The 24543-nt window shown below is 39.3% G+C and overlaps 1 protein-coding gene across 1 annotated transcript in view; it reads right to left on the reverse strand.

Moving 5' to 3' along the window:
• Positions 1 to 24543, reverse strand: part of FRYL (FRY like transcription coactivator) — a 165625-nt gene that overhangs the window by 82724 nt on the left and 58358 nt on the right. The window contains exons 4-12 of the mRNA XM_018575865.1: positions 20820 to 20959; positions 19557 to 19653; positions 17760 to 17839; positions 14000 to 14080; positions 13643 to 13811; positions 11893 to 11985; positions 8463 to 8561; positions 7863 to 7964; positions 1774 to 1877 (exon numbers count right to left, since the gene is read on the reverse strand). Of these exons, the coding sequence (XP_018431367.1) occupies positions 1774 to 1877; positions 7863 to 7964; positions 8463 to 8561; positions 11893 to 11985; positions 13643 to 13811; positions 14000 to 14080; positions 17760 to 17839; positions 19557 to 19653; positions 20820 to 20959 (965 nt within the window). The remainder of the gene's footprint in view (positions 1 to 1773; positions 1878 to 7862; positions 7965 to 8462; positions 8562 to 11892; positions 11986 to 13642; positions 13812 to 13999; positions 14081 to 17759; positions 17840 to 19556; positions 19654 to 20819; positions 20960 to 24543) is intronic.

The following is a 24543-nucleotide window of genomic DNA, read 5'->3' on the forward strand; positions in this document are numbered from 1 at the left end:
CTGCTAGAACCTAACATTACATATTGCCGGTAATTTACAGACTAAGCTAAGCCCCTTAGGCAGCCTCCTAATAAGACTATCTCTATAAATGGCCTACCATGGTTTAATTAACTGCTGCAAAGTTCCCAGCCCTCTTCTATCCAATATATGAAATCTGCCCAATCGATCCAAATAGAAGCTAATTGTTAACAGACTAAGACAGGCTGGCAATAAAGTCCAAATTACTTTCTCACATGACATACACCAGCGGCTGACAAAGTAAAACAGATCTAAGACACAATTTACTGGCAATGTAAGAAAAATACATTAACAAGTGTGGATTTGAAACTGCAAAAGAAGCTGGAAGGAACAGCAAGGGTTGAAATGTAACTTCACTGCTTGGTCGCAGCTTGAGATCCTGGTGTTTTCCTTCTGTGCTTAACAATACAGATGATTTTAACATCAGCCACATACCGTAATGAGACCAATTAGGTTAATTTATGTTACTACCATTAACATCAACACAAACCAAACCCAAGACTTCACACTAGGAGATGTGCACTTGCATGGGGCTAATATCTATTAGCAACATTGATTACTTTTATATTTTAACAGTGACTTATGCTAGCTCTTATACCACAGCGTTAGAAGGACACAAAGTTGCCTATATGGAACTGTAGATATGTCTCTGAGTAGTCATAAGCAGCAGAACAAAAAAAAGATCTAAGCACAAACAGTGATGGACAGGATAACAGTATATTTAAGGAAAAAATACCAATTCATGCAGTTAAGTCTTTAGAAAAAAGAATCATTAGGGGGCACAACATTCCCGCTCCTAGATTTCCGATGCTCCTCGAATCCATCTAGTGGTGCGAACCCTCTGTGAACAGCTTTTGCTCAGCATATGGCTGGGCAGGCGTTTTAGAAATCAATCCCTATGTATCTTTATTTAAATCCCTGACCAGCAATGTTCAGAAATGGAGAGGGAGAAGCAGTACAAGGAGCTGATCAGATGTGCTGCAATGTTCATGTGACAACAAGGAACATGCTGACAAGAGGAGAGAAATAAGCTCCTCATTCTGCTGCTTCTCCTTCACTGTCCAGTCACAGCCCAGGAGACATAGCAAAGTCAGGTCAACAAACAGGCTTTGCTTCTGGTAGGGTTTTGCAAATCTAAGGACTAGGGGGGTGCAGAAAAAGAAATCCTTTAATAGGTAAAACAGCTCTCATATACAGTGGTACCTCGGTTCACGAACTTAATTCATTCCATGATTCTGGTCGCGAACCGAATCAAACTGTGGTCAGACTGCGATCCCGACTAGAGGAAGCCACGACCAAGTGTCAGCGATTGTGTTTGTCACCCGATGCGGAGTTCGTGAACAGAGGCAGAAATTTGCCGACTTTCCGGTTCGTGAACCGAATTGTTCACGAACAGAAGCGTTTGTGAACCGAGGTACCACTGTACTTATTTCTTCTGTGTATTTAGCGGTGTGTCTGGAGTTCAGCTTTAACATAGGACACATAGATAATAGATCTAAACTTCAACAAAAATATATATATAAAAAAAAGGTGACAGAGTCCATTTTTCTGCCGTCACTCTTCTCCCAAACTCTTTCATGTGCATTGATACTTTCAGTCATGAAACATCATGTATTTTTAAAATGGAAGAAAATAATGTGTTCCGCTGTAACTTTTATGCGGACTGCTACAAGACTTGCAATATGTAAATGAGAAAAAGTGTGTCCCATTCTATCCACCAAGCTAAATATATGTACCCTGAAGTATCAGACTCACCTATGTGTTACATTGTTGCTTTCACATTTTATCCGAATAACATAAACCCATAACAATCTGTACAGAGATTCCAGTGCAACGCGAGACATTTTTGGGTCCTTATTCTGAAAGAGAAAAAATAAAAACACGTCTCAACTATATTATCATTGAACAAATGCTGCAAGCAATTAAAATGTTTTATTGTTGTGGATAATGAAGTGAACACCTTTGCAAACACAAATTAAAAATAAAAACAAGTGTTCATTATTGTTTTGTTTCTTTATATTATGACTATAGGGTGTTTTCAGTGAGGCCATATTAGTATATATTGCAGTTTATCCTAATGTGATTCTGACTTTCACAATTCTATATGCTTTAACATATTATTTTTAGATTAACCATTAGATTGTAGCTCTGTATTTAACTGCAGTTGCTCAGCCTCCCTGCTTAAAGAGAATGTGTCATGTTAGAATAATGGAGGTTGCCATTGCTGACCAATCCTTTGGCGGATGTTGATTTTCCTGGCTGTCATTCCGACTCTTCAATGTTTCCACTTTAAAGTGACTAAGTTGCTGACTGGGAACAAATATAGAGATAATACTGACATTTTACTGTCACTCATTTACATGATGATTGTCTATGTTATGCGATTCAAAATTGCTGAAGTCAGACACAGTCAGGTACCTAGGGAGGGTGGAAATGCCTCATTTTTGTGAAGAACAGAACTGTTTAGGCCACAAAAATATTTGGTCATCAGTGCAGCACAGAAACATGTGGCCTCCCAGCCATTAGTTCATCTACACGGCTGTCCCACTTCCTTTATGAATTTTTTATTGTCTTGTAACACACCAATGAGAATTGCATCACATATGAAAAGCGAAAACAACCAAATATTGCCCAGGCGTGCTTGCACTGTGTAAACAACACACTTCTGCGGGGAAGTCTGGATCAATGAGCTTTTCTGACAATCTCCTGTATAGACATGTTTATTATTAGCAATGAGATGTTACCCAACCGCACCCATACAAAAGACATAGACACTACTAAGGATCTGCCTCCCAGGGCTGCATACTTAGTTCTCGGCCAGCTAACAGTGTGAAGATGAGACATACAATTTGCAGGTCGCAGCAAATAAAACAGACAATTCTCATATTTTCATTTATATATACCGTATTTATTAACATAGCACACCATCAAAGAAAGGCAAAAGATTCATGTTGATCATGTATATGATATAGCATCAAAATATAAAGTTTAACTTGCCGCACAACGAAGTTCCAGAGGTCCAAATGCGCACAATCAGGCACTTCTTGCAGTGCATACACTGATGTTTAAAGAGAATTTAATGAAGTTTGAATTTATTTGCTAACCAAAGTTTCCATAGGTAGCAGCCCAACTTTATTAAGGTGAGCTGCAACCCACTGAAATATTATTGGGTGAGCTGCAACCCACCGAAATATTGGTTAGCAAATACATTTCACCATGCTTCACTGAATCCTCTTTGAAATATAAGGCAACAAGCGATTATATTGATCACTACTTTTGAAGCGCACCTTGATTTATAACATGTGCGACGACTACCTACCATTTGTTTTGTGTGCGTGTGTATATATATATGTATATATATACATATATATACACACACACACAGTATATATCTATCTATCTATCTATATAGATATATATAAATCTATATAGATAGATAGATATATATAGATATACAAATATACATGCGCACACACACACACGCACGCACAGGCACGCACGCACATATACATATAGCAGAATTTTACTTGGTATCCAAATGAAACAGTAACCAAAGCATTACGTGCATTTAAATAACCAAACATAACATAGCTGCAACACAATTTCAGAAAAACAACAACCCCTCCCATGAAAAGCAAGAAGCCACATGTTGAACTCATGGCTCTTACATATGCGATAGAACTGAAAAAAATATAAGACCTGTGCATTGGAGGGAAAATAATGTGGCTATCATGAACCAGTAGTAGCTTTCTTTCCCATGCTTCATGCGCCAGTCACATGATGAAGCGTGGCGGTGGGTACAAACACCGCACAGCATGATACGGCTCACCATTCATCTTCAGGCTGTGCGCGCTGCTGTGCAGTGTAAATCTGGACTACAATGTGTTGTAATAACGCGTTTGCAGTGCTCACTTTTTTTGTTACTCCTATGGTAATGTTATGTGCAGGAGTTTGCTGCAGCACGTTGTAACACCCCCCTGAATCATTTTTATGTAACACACATCAATGCAGCATGTTGGTGTGCACAGGCCCTACGAAGTAAGGCTATTGGCCTTGTCTTTGTATCGAGACTGCTTTGGGCAACGCTGCTGACCAGGGTTTTCGTGAATAAGCCCAAAGCAGGGTAGGCACAGAGAAGGTGATTGTATATATCTGCATAGTTTAGGTCAACCTCTGCTTCAGGAGACAAAACTGTAAATAGTACATATTTACAAAACAAGAACTTTGCCATTAAAATGACAAAAATACTTATGAAAGTACTGATTTACATGTATGCTGGAAATTAGGGATGCACCGATACCGGTATAAACAGAGTACCGAAAGTCCGATTCAGGAAGCCAGGCGGCGTGTAATGACTCGCCACCTGGCTTCCTGATTAGCCGGGCAGCATGTAAAGACTCGCCACCCGGCTTCCCGATTAGCAGGGAAGACGCCCCCATGCTTCTCGTCACCAGGTGACGAGGAAGCATGGAGCCAGCTTTCTGGCCAATCAGGAAGCCAGGTGCCATGTAATGTCGCGGCACCCGGCTTCATGATTGGCCGGGAAGCCGTCTCCATGCTCCCTCGTCATGATTGGCCAGCTTCCAACCGATCAGGAAGCCGGGCAGCGCGTCATTAAACGCTGCCCGGCTTCCTGACTGGTACTCGGCCAAATACTCGGTATCGGTGCATCCCTACTGGAAATCAGAAATAAACTGGCAGGCGATCTTTAGCATGTACGGGGGGGTGCTGCAGAAGAGCGTCATCTTATTAAATTGTTAACAGAAATGAAAGATTAATGGTCAGAATGTCTAGAAAGCCCTGATATGAGGCCTCCCACACCTTGAAAGCAAGCCCAGCTTTTTATTATACAAACTCACCTGTAGGGTTTCTATTTGTTTTCTGAGACTGTTGTTAGATGGCATCTAAATAAAGCAACGTGAGACAGCAAAACATAACAAACATGAAAATGGAGCGACATGCATGTTAGATGAAAAATAAAAGCACAAAGCAAACGGAACACAACTAAAAGAAGCCAGGAAAAGAGAACAATTCTGCATTTTTGGAGATCCATAACTATTCTGGCTACATAGAGTACAAATTGATTAACATATCTAAAGTACTCTGACTTTAAGGATTTGATTTCTAATTCAAGTGCAGACAGTTGTCTTTGCTCAAGCTGGTGGGGAACTACAGGTCTCTAGGACAGAGAGGGACTGTCCAAGCCTATACTAGTTGTTGTCAGAGGTATTCTAATGCCACAATCATCTATCCAATAGATACTTAACTGGATTTTAAACTGACTCATTACCTGTGATGTTTGAGTGTCCTAACTAAAGTGCCCTAAAAAGTGCCTATAGATTAACTGCTTGAAGACCAGGTGTTTAGATCCCCTACCTGGCCAGGCCATTTTTCAGTGTTCAGAGCTGCGGTACTTTGACTGACATTTATTCCGATTTTAAATGGAATTGGGAAGGGCTAAGACCTCCGCCGGGTTATTATTTTTGATTGTGCCCCCGCTGGAGAGACTTGACTCACTATTGGTCCTGGTGACCATTTACGTCAGGGCAGGAAGTGAATGGAAATATAAAACTTTAGCATCTCACCATAACAGGAAATGAGGGGAAATCTTACAATGGGGAACCCTGTCCTGATGACAACTGTCTAATGGCCTGTGTATGTGGGGTGTTGTGTGTGTCAAAACCGCTTCTCTCCCTTTACAAGCCAATGAAAAGGCAAGGGCAGTTTGAAGCAGGTTGATAAAGCTTAAAAGAAAGTCAACTGCAGGTCAGAAGGAGGTCACTTGCAGGGGTGAGGGAACTGTAAAGCCTCCTAAACAAATTACAAATGCAGGCTAAATGCAAACTGCATTTGTTCTTGGAGTTAACCCAGTAAGAGGGAATTTTCCTTGGAGAGATGTCATCATACCTACAGGACTGGAAGTAAAGAGATCCCCAATGGAACAAGAAAAAAATGGATAAACCTTACACGGGTTTTAACCATACCCCACTATACAAAACTAAAACTAAGTTTAGTTAGAGAAAGACTTTTATTTGCAAATGCCTACATGCTTTAGTTGTGTAGATATTAAGCATAGGCCCATAGCCACAGGTCATGGTTGAAATGTTTAAATGGAGTGTCATGTGGGACATTTCCAGAATTGTACAAATGTTGCATGACCAGAATCGCTTTAGATGTGAGAACTCTATGCAAGTTACACATCCAGGCTATAGTACCCTTTCTCTTAAGTTCAGCCTTTGACACCTTGGTTTATTAGTACATCAAAGAATATGTACAGCCAATAACAATCGTTTTGGATAGATTATGGAAGAACCCCTGTTAGTTTTTTACTGATTTATGTGTCCCTGCTGGGACTATTCCCCTGGGGTGAGCTATAGGCAGAGATTAGGTAAAATGAAAGGAAAAGTCTGCTACACCTTAGCAGCAACACTTCTTCAAAGAAGGCAGATTGCAGGTCACTGCCCCATCTCCTACCTGGTCTTTATACTGCCTGTGAACATTACTACACTGCTGATACCCTTTGGAGTACATTTTCCTCTGAGCCATAAATGTGCAAAGCACACACCTATGAATTTTCAGCTAACACATGGTACCTTATTACAGTAAATTCCCCATTATCCGGCATTCAAGCAACCAGCTTGATGCACACAATAAAATTGTCGGTTGCTTGGTGCACACTAAAAAATTTAGTTAGCGACTAAATGTAATTAGTTGTTTCCTCCTTGCTGCTGGCCGGCGGCTAGATTCTGCTGTCGACAGCAGAAAGTAAACAATGGGAAGCAATAGCCAGCCTGCTATTGACCATTTCAAACTGAAATAGCCAATAGCAGGCTGGCTATTTCACCCGCCCACTGAACAGAGGAGGGGACCGAGAGAACTTTCTCTCTCAGGTCCACTCCTCTGCTCAGTGGGTGGGGCTTCCATAGCCAGCCTACTACTGGCCAATTTAAATAGGCAATAGCAGGCTGGCTGTTGCATCCGCCCACTGAGCAGTGGAGTAGACTCAAGAGAGAACTTACTATTAACTGTCAAGCAACCAGAAACTACAGCTATACGGCACTTACCGATCCCAGTGGGTGCCAGATAACTGGGCGTTTACTGTATATAGACAAATTTCAGACACTTTGCTAGCTGTATTGAAAAAATAGGTCTATGTGGTAATCTAAAGATAACTTTTATACTTTTGCCTAGATCTGCTCCGTAAACTGATGTCTGTTAGTACAATTGTCAGCACAGGTGCACTAAACAATGATTTTATAAGACAAAAACAAACCAAAGAAAATAGCTGGAAGTAGACGAAACAAAAATGGATGGGATGAAAATGATCAAGCCAGAAAGATGTAAAGGGAACAAAAAAGCAAAGCAGTGTAAGCAGGTAATGGAAGTCGGAGCGTGCCACAACCAAAGTGCCATATTCATCAACAGACATTCAGCTAATCAAACTACATATAATGAGAACCCAAGTACATTAAATCCATATTGTATCAGGGAGGGAGTCATTACACCTTACATGATGCAGAACAGTACCAGAAAGATGTCAAAAAGAAAGGTTCTTGATTTTTATTATTATTAATGTACCATTATCATCTGTATTAATGACAGAAAGAGGAGTAAGAGTCACACAAGTCATAACAGTCCAAGAATATTCTTTGCAATACAATAGAAAGAAAATGGTTGTGAATTATCATACAAATGATCTTGAGAAAAGCTTGCAATGATGGTACAACTGCTTAGATTTGTAAAATACTTTGTTAAATCACCCAGGACATGCAGCTTTTTAATTGTGGTAGATTTGTTACAGCCCAATGATTCTCAGTGCTGAAATACAACCACAAGAGGCTTACCTTTAAATGTGACAAACAGTTTTGCAAGAAAATGTGCCAATTGTTCAGGAAAAACTGTTTTTGGCTGACACACAGCAAACAGGTAACCAGTGGATATAGTGCCTGTGAATACAACGAAAAGACACATTTAAAGCACCATTAACTAAAAAAAAATATTTAAAATTAGTTTAACGTTGTTTCATAATTTTCTCTCAAAATGTACAGTTTACAAATATGAAGCATGAAGTATTTAACTTTTCTTATAGATCGTTATTATTATTTCACCATTATTATCTTATTATCACCTCAAAGGGCAGTTGGCAACAAATTGATCAAGAATAAGGAACATCATAATTAAACCCAAACCTAAAGTAATAGACCTGTGGAAAAACAGTGGATTTGGTTGGTCAAATCCTAAGATATAAAGGGCACAGGCCTAAAACTACGTAGATTCCACCAACATAAGGGCCAATTATACCAACTTTATATTAATTAGCAAACATCCCAGTGATATGCAATACATAGGAAAGTGACAATGATACCAATCAAATATACATGAAAAAAATACCCCTGCGGTATAGATGTATAAAGAAATAGGAGTATCACAGTATAAAATCTCACCAAGGAATGCTTCTTTCTTGAGCTGAGTTCAAACGTGGTCTGGTAGAGCATCTCTACAAAACTCTTTAAACATGGCACATTTACTTCATTTTTTACAGCCTGGAAAAAATATAAAATTAAAGTCACATTACCGGAACCAAGTGTCTTTGCAGATTGTGAGAGTTCTGATCAAGCTGCAGTAGGTGGCGTACTCATGGTTACATAGTATAATGGTTGGCCATAAGAAACAAACATAAAATAAAAGACTTCCCATCATCAGAACCTTTAGGCCCCAGATGAACCAGGGGTAAAAAAAAAAAAACTTCAGAGATCCGAATATTTCTTTCGGATTCCTAAAGTCAATAAGAAACTCTTGGAACCAATGCTCTATCCATAGCCACTTATTATTTGTGCTTTTAAATACTGCAAAAACCAGTTCCTGTGGAAGAACATTCCACATTTTCACAGGAGAACTCTTTGTTTATGCACTTGTATATCTTTGTTTTCTTCCCGTCACAAGGAGAACCTTTGTGTCCTATGTGGGAACTTAAGGCTAGCTTCAAACTGCAGGGCATGATTGGTAATGTGGTGCGTCACAGTGCCATTCATTTTGAATGCCACCCCAGTGCACCTTCTAAACACTAAATAGTGCACCTTCTAATCTCAAAATACAAATGTCCATTTTTTTAGACATTGTAGAAAGCTCTCCCCTCAATCAGCCAAATTAATTTAATACATAGTTGCAGTGCAATTTTTTATATACTTATCTGATATTATCTTTTTGAATTAGCTTGGGTTAGGGTTACTGATTGGAGTGCAGAACATTTGTTATAATAAGTTTACCAAGAGACTTCACTTTTTCAGATATGTTTTCTCAGGGAGAGTGCCAAGGAAGAGGCCCGCCTTTACCGTAAAGTGGAAACGTACTTTAAGCTGTGCCCACACCTTTATGAACATCTGTCAAATACTGCAAACATTACATGGGAATGGAGAAATAGCTAATATGAATGTTCTTTTTTTTTTTTACTTTGTCTGTGTCGTGTCACATGAGTGGAAGTAGACAGCATTAATTATACTAACGAGCTCTTCTGAGGACATTTAACAGGAAACATGCAAGCATATTCTACCCAAAGCATGATTTGTTAATGCAATGGAAAATATCAGTAATGCTCTGACCAGCACTGTGCAGTGTGCAAGGGAAAAGCTCTTATAACCCATTTGGCAAAAAGTGCCTGGAAAACAGTGTCTGAATCTGTAGCGATCATAAAGCCTTCTCAGTAGCAGATGTGAGACTCAGAAGCCTGGCACAAACAAATTAAGTCTGCATAGTATAATGAAATATCAAATGGTTTACTATTCTGCAAACATTCACAGATCAATAATATCTTCTAACCCTAAAGGATATGTCCATGTTTAACCCGAGAAAATAAATACCCTCCCTTCTGGCCTTCTATCTTTTTTGAGTCAGAAATACTTGCCTTTCGCCACAGAAGCCGATGCGGACCATCCTGGAGGTCGGAGATTGGGTTTCCATAGAAATCTAATTGGCAGAGACCTCCTCTTCAATTTAATTAATGAACCCTGCAGTCCCATAGGCTGTAAATGAGACTTGTCATACTTGTCAACTTACAGGTTGATGAGATTCAATTACAGCCTATGGGGCTGTAGGACTCAAGCATGGAAAGCATGACGTTGAAGAGAAAGTCTTCAGGGATCACGTTCTGTGCAAACCCGATCACTGACTTTAAGGGGGGCTTACAGTGGCTTCTGCATCAGAAGGGGAGTATTTTTGATCCAAAAAGGTACAGAGGGCTTGGAGGGAGAATGTTTTTATTTTCAAGTTTGAACGTAGACATGTTTTAGAGAGGTACTCCTCGTTTCTAACAAATTTTACATGGCAAGCGAGGGAAGCAAAATGACAAAGATTTTATAAATAGTGTTTGTTACTTATGTTGATCCATTATGCCTAAAGGCTCTGAAATTATATGTGGCATCTAAAAAGGAATCTGTTTCCATGAGATCCACAACTGTCTATTTAAAGTTCACTACACATCTTGTCATGTGTCCACTGTTTTTCAATGGCAACCCTCAAAGCCTGAATATTTGCCATTTAGTGCAATTATCTGATCTGTGTACAGACACAAAGGAAGAAGACATTTGGTAAAGTCCTTTCTGTGTAAAGAAATTGAGCTTGGCTATGCATCCATTGCTGCTGGTGGGCAGAATGAAGCACTGTCTACTCTTGTCAATTGCACCTATTGAAATGCCCCCATCGTCTGACACAAGGACCCTGACCAGGTTACAATGGTAGTAATGTTTTTGGTTTAGGCTGTGCTTAAAGTCTGTCCACAACAAAACGCACATAATGACTAAGTACCTGCACAGTACAGTTAGTCCAGGAATCTGCAATTAATCACAAGCGGTTTGTCTTGTACTAAATTGCTACATTCTGCGAATTTTGAAGCTGCTGTATGCATCATATCACCCAAACTTTTACAAGCAATTGCGTCACTAAACAGCACATTAAAAAGGAATGTATACAGGGATTCTGGTTTTATTATGGTCAGGACTAAAGAAATTGGATTTCTGTACTCACCATAAAATCCTTTTCTCTGAATTAATTGAAGGACACAGTGGAGATCTTTAAACTCAGACCATAGAGTTATAGTGCCACCTTATTAGAGATTCAAGATCTCCACAGTGTACTTCAATGAACGGAAGCGAAATTCCATTTTTAAAATATGTCTTCCTCTTTCAGTCAGGTCAGGTAAATATAAAATAATGCATATAAATATTTGTATTTTCTCATTTTCAGATAGGAGATTGATTCTTTTCAGATGTTTCCCTGGCTACCCTTACCGGCTTTTGCTGAAAAAATGCTTGTTGTATACAAAGCTCAACAGCTTTTTATACAATTTATACACAGACCTGAGGAATGACTCTCTGCTCATATGACTCTATACACAGTTTCAACCAGAAAGAGAAGGTCTGAAAGCAAACAGCTTCTTCTGTGCTGTCAATATAGAAAATCCACACCGTTCTTTTAAATTCTGTCATAAGTGTACCCTGTATCAAAAGGTTGTTTTTTTTTTTTTTAAATAAGTGGCAAAAAAATAAAAATAAAACCCCTACAAGATGTTGAAACATATTTGTTCAGAAAAATACAAATGTAAATAAAATGAAAATTAACTAAAACCATTACAGTTTCTGTAAAAAAAAATAATTTTTGCGCCTTCTGCCTTTTACTACTGCCTATGAGCATTTTTTACAGGACCCTGAAACTTTGCTCTAAATAAATTAGTAAAACTACATGTACACATACAATAAGAAGATGACCGAACAATGTCACCGATGTTTTCAATGATGTAGCAAAGTTTTTCTTCAAAAAATGAGTTAAAGCTTGGCATCTGATCACACACATAAATCTGCAGACATCACAAGATTTACTTACAGCAGCCACAGGGATGAGAATTTCTACAAACAGACCAGCAAGTGCATGTTTTATGTCCTTGTCTTTCACTTCTAAGAAGTACTGTGCACATTCCTTTCAAGCAAACAAGCAGAAAGAGTCATTATATGAAGCATCAATGGCAAGGAATACCCTGCATTATAGAAACACTTATTCAGCACTGCTGTAACACTGGGATATAGACAGTGCATTAAACCATGTAGAAGAAGTTACAGTTTGTAAACATGTGAAGCAATAAAGAATCTGAGATCAAAAGTGAGAGAGGAAGATAATAAGAAAGAAAATGACACAAACAAGAGAATAGGAGACAGTGCTGAAAACAGAAAATGTGAAGATAAAAGAGAGAGGGACAAGGGAGAGGAAGTGTGTGAAAAAGAGAAAGAACATGGTAAAAAGAGAAAGAACATGGTAAGAAGAAAAAAAAAGAAGGTGTTGGTAAGCAAAATTGAGGTTGAGAGAAAGAAAAGTGAGAACATGGAATCAATTTTTCAAAAAAGCAGACTTTTTATTTATTTGCTGCACTTATTCTTAAGCCTGCCAAACACTGGTATATTTGCATACAAACATTCATATGAAACAAATCTCATGAGAACATTTCACAATGCCATCAGACACTAGAAGAATGTCGTTTGAAATTTCCTTCGATTTTAACATTCCATTTTGGGAGTTTCTTGAACGAAAACCACATTTACAATTAGAATTTAGTTTGTTCGAGAAACATTTTCCAACCTGCTCCTTCGATTTTTTTCATCACTAAAGTCAAAAGTGAAGTGACCCCATAACTATTAGGGAAATCAAACGAGCATTTCAAAAATACATTTTTTCAAACGAAATTCTACTGTTGCCTATTGATGCAGCAAGGTTTCTGTGTACGATACTTCTGGGGCCCATAAGGTAAGTATGTTGTTTCAGGGCTTTTGCTAGTATTGGGTTACTGCAAAAGGATATGGTGAGGATTGGGTTAAGGATAGGATGCTAAATGTCAGGGGGAAGTTAAGAGTTAAATTAATGCACATCTCCAGCCAAAATCTCTGATGGGGACAGAGACAGTAATAAAACATGATTTTAATCAAATGAAGGACACATGGAATAACTGTTTGTATTCTTGTTTGTGTCACCATTGGGGAGATCGGACTTCCTGTTTGGTCACTAGGAGAGGAAGTTGGGTGAACTACTCCCAGCAGGGACACAAATGACAATAAAACCCAACCAGACTCCTTCCTCACACTAACCAAAATTAAAAAAGTTTTAGCTGGAGATGGACTTGTAAGTGTTACTAAGTAGTTTCATTTAAGGTTGGGGAGGGTAGGGTCAAGTTCTAGAAGGCAAGGAAATTAGAATTGGAACAAAGTCAAAAGAACTTTGCTACCATAGTGCATTGGGCGCTCTGTTCCAAATAAAAGCCCAAGATATTTTACAAGGCAGTGCCCTGCCTCACAGATAATGTCAGAGTTGGAGAGATAATGCTCTCCAATGTTCGATAAGAAAAAGGTCACAATTGGTTGCATAGAAGATATCATTAGCATCTAAAAGATTAATACAAGTGGGAGTGATCAAATTTTTTACACAAGACTTAAAAACAACAACTTGTTTGCTTACAGTCACAGTGTAATGATAATTCCCAAGGCATAAAAAAATGGCAGAAAGATAGGCAAACAAAAGTGTGTACTGACACCAGAAGACAAACACCTTCAAACAGCACAAAACAGAGGAATAGCAGGACAACAAATACCTGCATAAACTGAAAAGAGGCTTCAAAATCTTCCACAGGATACATCTTGACACGGAAGAATTTCATCCCCATGATCAAGCTGATGATGCTCTGCACCACATGGGGGCTGTGTTCCTTCTGTCGCAGTTCTTTTAATTCCGTGACAAACTTCTTCCTCACAGCCTGAAATCTAAATGATGAAAAGAAAGCAAGAGGGGCGCCATTTAATCCTAATAAACAGCTATGCCGCCGGATATTCTCAGCTCTCTCTCCTGCCAGCGGAAAGTAGGGAAACCACAGCCATTTACTAAACCCCAAACAAGTCATAAAACTCAACCACACAGCTCACTGCATAAAAGACTAAAATCATATTCTTACTTGGCCTGTGCAAGGACACCTATAACCTCTGCATATAAATCTGCAATAATGTGCACGTTCCCAGTGTTTGTTCCTGAATACCTAGAAAAGAAAAACATACAATACTCTTATTTCATATATAATAATCCACCACTGAAGTAAAGAACTGGTTTCCTTTTCTCATAAGTATAGAGTATAACAAGCTTTGTTAGGAACATTCAATCACTTTCAATGAGTACCTATAAGTACCAGTGTGTTCAGCTTAGCTAACCATTAATTAGTAATGATCATGGGCAACTGAACTGCTGACAGATAGGTAATCCAGATGCTTTAAAAGGTAAAGTACAGTAAAAGTAGGCCTATGACATGTAACAAGCATCTACCTTAATGGGTTACAGTTCAGCTTTTCTTTGCCCACATTTTTCGAAAATTAGCCATATTCTTTGTTTTTGGAGGAAACCTTATCAATCAGTCAGATCGCTCCCATGATGGACTACAATCTCACATTTCGGTTACAAATTTGTATTAAGATTGTTGTTCATCACTGGAGTGAGCTTGGAGTGGTGACTACTTTACAACACACACAGGGATCATAGGGAACAGAAGTAGCCACCCTCCAGAAGGAAGGACAGTGTCAGCACCAATTCAGAGATGATTTGAGGATCTACAGCTGAGTGATACACAAATAAGATACATTTTTGTTAATAGTGTACTTGAATGCATTTTTAGGATTTAACTCCTAAGTGTCACTTTAGTATATATACACATTTGATAGAAAAGGTTTTTGACTGACGACAAATTGTGAGGACTTGTACACGACTGGATTTTGAAACGTGATCTACTCTATGACCAAGTCAAAATAATAAAGTCTGTCTTGTTGAGAATCACATAAGACATGCTACATTTCTATATCTTTACCAACATAAAGAAGTCATGGTCACTGATAAAAAAAAAGTATGTGAACCATAAATGTGAATATGAATGGCATCTGGGAAAAAAGTAACTAGACTGAACTATTCACTTTGCCCTGGGCTGGTGTACAAACAGACGACTAGCCAACTGTGGTTACCTGCTCGGTTGAGGAAGTTCTGCTGAGGAGCAATACGGACTGAACAAAAGAGATTTCAGAAGACCTGAGAAAAGTTTAAGCTAACGATACTGAAAAGCATTACAGATGAATTCTAATAACCTAGGTCTTGATCAGCCCTCAGATATTCAGCACATCTGCAACTCCCCCTACGAAGCAGCTTCCAAAGAGATCAGTGAATGGCATAGTGTACAATCCTCAAACAGGAATCAAAGTATCATACAAAGTGGCAAATAGGGATCTTCAGACATCTCTTGAAATATTTTTGTTCATGGGTCTAGTCATGAGTAGTGGTTTTAGGGCTGGTTACAGAAAAAAATTAAGCTTACTCAACCCACCTGGACGTTTCACAGCACTACTGCGACAATGTTAAGTGATTAGATGAGAGAAAAGTTTAACTTTTTAGTAAAAGTCCAAAGAAGGATGCCACAAATAATACTCTGCATAGCAATACCAAAACATCTTCCCAAAGGTGAAGCATAGTGTGGGATTGCTTTGCTGTGGGAAATCTTTAGGCTGGGTTCACACTGATCGAAGCGCTGAAAAACGCTCAGCACGTGAAATCCCATCAATCCCTATGGGCATGGTTCCCACCTGGGCGTAACTCAGCTGAAAAACGCGCCACGCCCAAACAAGTGCAGGAGCTTCTTTGGGGTGTTTTTCCGCGCGTATCCATTGGTATTCCCGAGTGTGGCTCGGGGTTTACAAAGCGGTAACCCCGAGCCACACTCGGGAATACAGCGTAGGACTTACCTTGTCCGCAATCCCCGCTGTGTCCTCCGGCCGCTGCCGACTTACGGGTTCCGTCCCTTGCATGCGGCCACGTCGCAGGGGGGCGGAACTGGCGGGAAGTTTAAAAAGAGTTGTTTAAAAAAAGATAGAGAAAATAAAGGAAAAAATATAAATCATACTGCTAGGGAGGTATAAAAACGAGCGTCGAACGCAAGTTTCACTAAACGAAAAAACTTGCTAAAAAACGAGCTGAAAAAACGCGCCTATGTACCAGGTGTGAACCCAGCCTTATTGATTTTTTCTATATGGCTGCTTTTATTCCATGTTGCTGTATTTCAATGCAGGATGTAGCCATTCTAGAAGTGTATTGTGTTCAGGTAGTTACATTCACTATTCAAAATTACAAGTACTGTACCCAGTTAATAAACTACAGAAATTACTTTACAGCTTGACAGTTCATTACTGAAAATTGATGCCATCAGTAGCTAAACGTATATATGTACACAGCATGATAAGAATGTATTTCCTAACTAAGGCAATCACTTCCTCTCTCATGTAAATAAGATAAGGCAGACAAACAAGGAATATGGTTCTAAGTAAACAAAGTGCTGCTATTCAATGTGGAAATGTCTATGTAGAAAGATCAATCAATGCAATTATTTGACGGTTATTTCATGACACTAGTGACTATGGATGAAGGAAAATACAATATTTCTTCTAGATATGTCCATAGGTATATACACCCAGGAAGTCATAGAGATATGTGTTGCGTGAATTGAAAAGGCTTTTAAGTCCAAAGGCTTTCTGTCTTCATGTTATTTGAGATGTATAATCTGGTGCTGCCTTCCCACTGCTACCTGCACCCGGTAGCAGTGCACAAACCAGGAGAAACTCCAAGTAAATATAAAAAGCCCCCATTTAATCCAGTTAATAGAGTTGTGAAAAAAAAAAATAAGCTGACTAAAGTGCTGCAAAGTGATTGTAAAGATCAATTAGTGGGACCAGTGATTGTAAAAGACAGCTAGTGGGACCAGCTTTTAAAATACATTAGCCCTAGCAGGACATTAAACAGTGTGGCTAGAGGAAGCTGATTTTTTTTAATTCAGTACAAAAGATTAATTTAAAAAATTCAAATAGCGTATACCCAGCTCAAGTTATGATCTGTTGGATTTCCATCATGTGTTGGCTAAGCCACTGACCAGGCTATTCAAAGAAGTTAGCAGAAAAGATACAGGGAGCATCGGAGAACGTTGTGCTTTCTGGCAGGAGTGCCTAAATGTTTGTCTGGTGTTCAGATTTAAGGAGCAGGTGGACTTTGTGAGGCAGTAAAATGTGTGAAGTAAGGTAAAACCATTGGCCCTAATAATCAAATATGACTGTTTTCCACAGGTTCTTCTTTTCAGTTTATAATATACTCTAAAACATTAAAGATAGAAGCTGACTGGTTTGCTGTTCCTTTTAACACTTGTCGTCACAAGGCTCTTTGTCCCATACAACCCCCTAAGAAGTTGCTGCCTCAAAAGATTCTTAGCCCTCAGCAGGAACAGCCTCATCAAGATTCATTACGTAGGTCTGTTTAAATAAAAATGGCACCTACAGTCTGAATCAAGTGCTTCAAGAGCGTGTTTTAGACCACAAGGATGTGGCCTACTCATCATATCCTCATCCGCTCCACCACTGCTTGCCTTGGGTATACCCCTAGCGTTGTCTTGTTGCTGGACGGCAATATTGGCAATATTATATAAACACCCATTTTCTACATTATATACTGATCTGTTCATAGATAAAATTACACACAGCATAGTAATACAATTTCCAAAGAGTAATACAGCAGAATGGATCTGTCATAATTAACAAAAGCAGTTATAAGCTTTCAATTACTTTTACAAGCCATTTACATGTCATTCCACAAGCATGTTGATTACAAAAATAAGAGAATCAAACAGGTCTACGCTGACATACCCTTCTTTGTGTTTAAAGTGCTTAAAAGCCAGGTTTAGAACTTCCTGTATCAGGGGATCTGGAACTGGGTGAACAGGCATCTGTAATGGAAAATAACATTACTACCTGTAATAATCTGAAACAATAACCATGAAAAACATACAAGTTTAGCTGATGGCATTAAGAATTTATATGACAAAAATGATTAGTTAAAACCAGAATAGTTTTTTTCTCCACCGTTGCTTTTCCTTTATACTGCCTTTTAAAAAAAAAAAGCTAATGATATAATTGCAAGATAAGATACAGATTTTGGTGTAGAATAACACTTTTGGTAATTGAATAGAACCGTTTTCATAGATATCTGTATATCAGACCAAAAAGAGGAGGGAAGAGAATTGGGAAGTATGCTTCACCATTTAGCATGTATCTGTTTTTTGTTTTTTACACTGCATGTGGCCATCTTACTATGTCCCTTAAGACCTCAGTAAGTTTAATCCCACCAAACTCTTCATTAAAGAGGATATATAGGCACTTATATTTTTTGGTTTCTAAATTAACATGTAAATGTGAAGGAACAACCTGATGTACATCAACTTATCAATGATCACCATGATGTAAATAATTCTATAAATCTGAGCTTAAAGGAGAACTATGGGGTCAGTGCTTTTCCCCATAGTTCTCCAAGAGTAACGGGAGGACACAAACTAGCGTCCTCCTGTCACCCAAAGCTCAGTATACCGTGAGCTACAGCTTGCGGTATACTGAGATGCCTTAGCGGAACGGATCCCAACAATGCTGTCTGCATCCACCCAGCTGCGTGAGTGACAGCTGGCTCTGCCTATCTAGAGGCAGAGCCAGCTGTACCCGCCCCTCCCCCGTCCGTTCCGCCTGTCAGCGCTGGAGGATCGGACAGGGGAGGGCGATCCCTGCAGGGAGCCGTGAGTGACAGTCATGGCTCTCTGCAGGGATAGATCGAGAAGTGAGCGAGCGACGGTATGTGTTCGCTCACTTCCCGATCTACTGAGCCGACCTGTGACAGTTTCATTGTCACAGGTCAGCTCAGATTATGAGGCTGAGTGAAAATCACTCGCCTCATAATTTTCCTTTAAGGTTAAAGAATCTTGTTTATAACTGGTAATTATTTATACATAGGGGCTCTCTTTCCTGCTTTGCAGTACTAAACAGTCCTTTACTACTCCTTCCCACAATGCAAGCCTATGAGCTGGACAACTTTTTGAATACAATGTACTCCCCTTTATGGATGACACCTATCTCAACAGTTGTAAAACAAGAGTAATTTTACTTTACTTTAAATTTGAGTCATTAAAAGTTCCCACTGATGGCTGATCTACATATTGCATTGTAAAAATGTGGAAGTCTAAAAACCATCACCAAAAAAACCCCACTTTATTAATACATTTTAGAACTGTGATTTGCCTGCCACATTGGGATGTTTTTCCCCTCTTCTTGTGCTGTAGAGACAACAGAAAGTAAAAGAAACAGAGGACAGTTGTTGTCTGACCCTCTATTCCTGTTCTGGTGAAAACTCAACATCTTGGACCCTCTCTCACTTGACAATGGTCATCAGGTAACACAAGAGAGTAAATCTCTCTAACGGGGACACTGCCAACAATATAAAACTGACAGAAATACATAATTCCCACAGCAACAAAATCTCCTCTTATTTCTAGTGCAGGTTAGGAAATAAAAGCATGTGAATGATTGCTGTGGGTAACACTAATTTTAATGTCCCATGCAAGAAAACAAAAACACAACACAGTAAAACAATTATATTGATGTAGATAAGCTAGAGTTTACCTGCTTTAGGACCTCTACTAAAACTAAACAAAAAATAAAGTCTACAGCCAGGTCTCTCCTTTCAAGTAAGTAGTCTCGCTCTCGCTGTTGCTCATCCCTGGAAGACAAAAGATCCAGTCATTGAGAAGACATATTGGATATTATGAAGAGTCACTATACATAAATGATGTAATACTCTTAAAGTGCTGACACTAATAGATAACTGTGAAAACTGTTTGGAGGCTATCAGAGCCCCTAAAGAAATGGTATACCACGCAGTGGGCAAAGAGAAAACTAAACATGGGTATACATGCACCAGGGGTAGACAAACTCTGGCCTTGCAGCTGTAGTGAAACTTCAAATCCAAATCACGCATCTGCATCTGGGAGTCATGCCTGTAGCTGTTACAGTCTTGCAATGCGTCATGGGATTTGTAGTTGCACCACAGCCGATGGGCTGGAGTTTGCCCACCCTTGGTATACACTTCAAACTGAACGAAAAAGGATCTAACAGATTCCTTTATCCACACTAAATAGCATGGATGGAGGAACCAAACTGCTGGGGCTATTGTATTTTGACAGTCGACCTCAATGACAATTTTCCACCCAGATCCTGCCAATGGGGTCACCCACAGAGTGAATTTCGGCCAGTTAATCAAGAATCGGCTGAAATTTGCTTTGTGTATACCCACCTTAAATTAATAACTGCATAGGCAGAGTAGACAACCATTTAAAAATACTGGCAAGTACATTTTCTTGCAGTTATGTTTTTTTAGAACATAATATTAAAAATACCATTAAAATGAGGCAGTCAGCATACAGCCAATTGTACACCAAGCCCATGTGCTAATAAAAAAAAAAAAAGAGGACGTGTGGAATACCTGCACCCCGCCATGCACTGTGGTTTCTCCCATTAGCTCATATGTCAGTAAAGAATGTAGGAGCCAGAGGGAGGAACTACTGCGTGTGGTGGGGGAAACAGAGATTCAACCCATCTGGCCGGTCATAAGCTTGCAGTGGCTGAGGAGCAATGAAGCAGTGGTATGTCAAGACACTGGCCACTGCAAAGTTAGTATATTTTTCTTTTAGCAGGTGGGCTATTGGTGTACAAAAGATCCTGTGCTGGCAGGGTGACTATAAACATTAAAAGAGGGTCTTTATGGTTTAATTGGTCAGTATAAAAGTATAGTATTAAATTGGTCTGCATTGTTAGAAATTCTGTAAAGGGCCTCAAAGAAACATTTCTCCAAAAAGGATGTGGCTTTCAGAACCTTGTTATGCTTACCCTTTAGATTTCGTGCTAGAGCGAGGTCTGTATTCATACGATTCATCTTCAGTCCCATTTTGTCGTTTATACCAGTCAAACAAGGTGCGGATTAATGAGGGGAGACAATGCTCTGCTACAGAGCTCATACAGCTGATCACCTGTCAACACAAACAGGACAGAAAAGCAGGAGTGAATGGCCAGACCAGACCATATATAATACATATCCTTAAACGGCCCATATATTGAAGGCTATACTAAACAAATACTGCTGTTTAACTGGAGACCACAGAGCACAAACATCAGGGTGTTGCTACGATAGTTTAAATCCAAGTTTGCACAACTTGTTTTAACACACAGCTAATAGTTTATCAGGTGATAAAAGAGTTTATCACAAAGCTAATGTTATGCTATGCTAATATTTAACTTCATTCAACAGTTCATTCTCCCAAAATACAGTCACACGTAGGACTCTACAACAGTATCAGAAAACCTAATGGAGAACACCTTTCAATGCAGTATCCTACCACCCCCTCTGCTATTTTATGTCAGGCTCTAGGATGCATTCTTGCCCTGGGGAACTGAGGTATTTATTTCACTAACGGCAAGAGCTGGAAGAAGGTGATGAAAGTTATCAATAGTAATACCATTCAATCTTTTTTTTTTTTTTTTTGAGGTTAGCTGTTCCCGGGCTGTGGATGGTGTGCTCGCAGCAGATCTGAATCAGGCAAGGTAATGAAGGTAGTGAAGAGCTTCTACAAGTCATTCTATCCAACCATGATGGGACCATTGCCAACATACCTAACCCTACCATAGTTCTCTGTAGCAGACTAGAGTCACTATAGGTCTCAAGCTGGCTACGTTGCAATCCTAATGCCTCAGTTACAATAGTTCACTGGCTACTTCAAAGCACCACACATTTACTCTGTGCCAATTTTCCACATACTGAATCCCATGGCGGAAATCAAAGAAGTGGCTCCTATGCCAAAGTCTTGTTGTGAGTCAGATACACAGTTTGCTTTTCTACCTATGTATGGCTTATTTATTAATGGACTTAATAGCTGCATGTTAGGAAAACATTGTGTTCCTCCAAGCAGCCTATGAAAGAACAGTCTCTGACTGCATTAAATAAACGGTGATGTTTACATGATACGTTACATGCATCAGAAATGTTATTACACCCCTAATCTCTCCTGTTTATAGAAGGGGCTTCTTTGCAGAGAATCCCATCAGTAACAAAATTCCTAGGGTGCTGTATAAAGAAAATTTCAGCTTGAGCTTGCATGGCCACCGTGTAGCCGTTGCTCCTTCCCACAAGCCCAGGCATCACATTGCTGGTAAATGGAAAGGTGCAGGCAATAGGAAAGTCCCAGACTAATCAGTGACCGTTCAAGTCCTCGATGCAAGTTATTTCACAGAGCAATATGTAATAGCAAGACCCAAAAGGAAGAGATTATAGTCAGCAGAACATGATTGCCAGATACATGTCAGATTACAAATGAGAAATTCACACAACCACTTCCCAAGTAATTGCTGATAAGGAGGGCCTAGAACCCTTAGAATTACCCAAAGAATCTGGCTAATCAAAGTGATTATCAGGTCTCTGGGCTACCAGGATATTACTCCAGAAAAGAGCTGATGATGCAGAGGCAAGAGGAGTTAACACCACCACTATCTCATTATCTACACAATCTTAAAAGTTATTGGGGTTCCAAAAGTGCCCTGGTATGTTAACAGCACACATGACACTTCCTTCTCTGATTGGCTTCTTGTGCTGCTTCTCCCCCACAAGTCTCAACTCTGCTGTACAGGGACTGTGACAGACTGATATCAAGTCAAATACATGTACTTACACTGCTTGTATTTAAATAAATATATTTAAGTGTTAATAATTACAGAGCTGTGTGTGTATATATATATATATATATATGCGCACCTGGAGTTCAGTTTTAACTAGTTCGTATGCCATATGCAAAACCTACTTTAGTAAGACTATGGTAGCACTGGGTGAGGCCTTTACAGGGAAAACATAAAAGATGATGACAAATACAAACAGCAATATACCCTGTGGCAAAAGAGAAAAGCTGATGAATAGTGCGTGTCATTAAATCCGTCATGCTTGTACTTCCTGAGAGCTTTACCATATAATTTTATTAATCATACTTTCCACACATTATAAATGTGTCAAATATTAACAAAAATTGTAGAAATGGCATGAAAGGGTACATACATAGAAGTGATACAGTCAGCACTTTACCTGCAGCACATTCTCCACAAGAAAACTGGGCCAGGTCTGCAGGTAAACCGTTGTTTATGAGCCATGCAATCACAGATACTGAGGGACGCATGTAACAGACTGAAATGCACACACAAACTTTAATACAATTCTAGTCCTTTACCATAGTTGAGCTACAATGCTGTCCCATCCTTAATGCAAGGGCCATGAAAGATCATTTCTGGAGTTCTGCTTTAACACCAGCCTAAGGCACTTTATTTTCAGCCATGTGAGTGTAATTTTCACATTTCATTCGACTCAAAAGTTATTTTCTATAACCTTAAATGGTTTTGAAACTAAGGACACTTATGCTGGTGTGTTTCTGAATTGAGCTTATAGTAAGATATTGCCTCCCGAGATTACTACGTTAGCAAGTGGAGCATATAGTTACAATGAGCAAAAGGCTATGTGGAGACAACCGCTGAGCTTTTATACTCTTTTTTTTTTTTTTTTTTTTAGGGGCAGCCATTTTTTTGTGCCATGGTTCCAATATTGCTGTGTCCTTAATTCTTAAACAAATGTCCCACCTATAGGCTTGTAACCAACACAACCAATTATGTACCATAAGTGTTTTTTTTTTCAGTCCTTCATTGTTGCACTAAAGATAGTACTTATCTAAAAGGAAAAAAGGAAAATCCCCAAAGCTGTTCAATTACTTTTTTTCCTTTATAACTAGGTTGCTATGGTCAACAAAAGTTTCTTAGGGCTCATTTTCACAGCCATTAAAAATACAGTGTACAGCATCTAGTTTTGTACGCTACTGTACGCAGCAGTATAAAAATCTTCATTCAGACAGCTATGTCTGGCAGTATAATGCTGCACTGCACTAGCAGCGTAAAAAAAATCCCATAGGACACAGCTAAGTCTGAGCCATAGATCTCAGTGGTAGTTACACTAAGCATTTAAATGCTTGTGCTAACGTTTACATGTGGACATCATACAGTGTTAATGCACCCTAATGGCTGCCACAGCTGCAGGGCCAACATGTCAATATCAACAATGTGTAGCACATTATGGATGTTGACATGTTGGAACTGAATGAGGCATTCATGAGGTGGCAGAGAATGCCCAGAATTATCTGAGCCTTTAGTCATTCGGAATCGGCCAATGTTATTCTGTGCATGCACCGCAAACGCAATAATAACTTATGCAGGGTCAACATATCAACATCAATAGTTGTTAATCAATGGCGCAGGCGCCACTGGCAACACACTGTTAATACTGACATGCCGGTTCTGAGCAGTGGTGGTGGCCAATAGGTCCATCTGAATGTGCCCTTAAAGCAGAACACTAGGAATCAGAACTATGGGGTAACCAAGGATCAGGTGAGTAGGAGATTTCCTTTTTCTGGTCACTAGACCAAAATGAGCAGTTAGCCCTCGCAGCTAATTGAAGGAGCTGGTTAAAAAATTCTGAGCCAATCAGGTGCTAGCACTGTTAGGGTATTCTCAGGGCCGGATTTACTCTCCC

This window comes from Nanorana parkeri, unplaced genomic scaffold (assembly GCF_000935625.1).
Source record: "Nanorana parkeri isolate BGI_ZX_2015 unplaced genomic scaffold, ASM93562v1 scaffold54, whole genome shotgun sequence".
Taxonomy (NCBI): Eukaryota; Metazoa; Chordata; class Amphibia; order Anura; family Dicroglossidae; genus Nanorana; species Nanorana parkeri.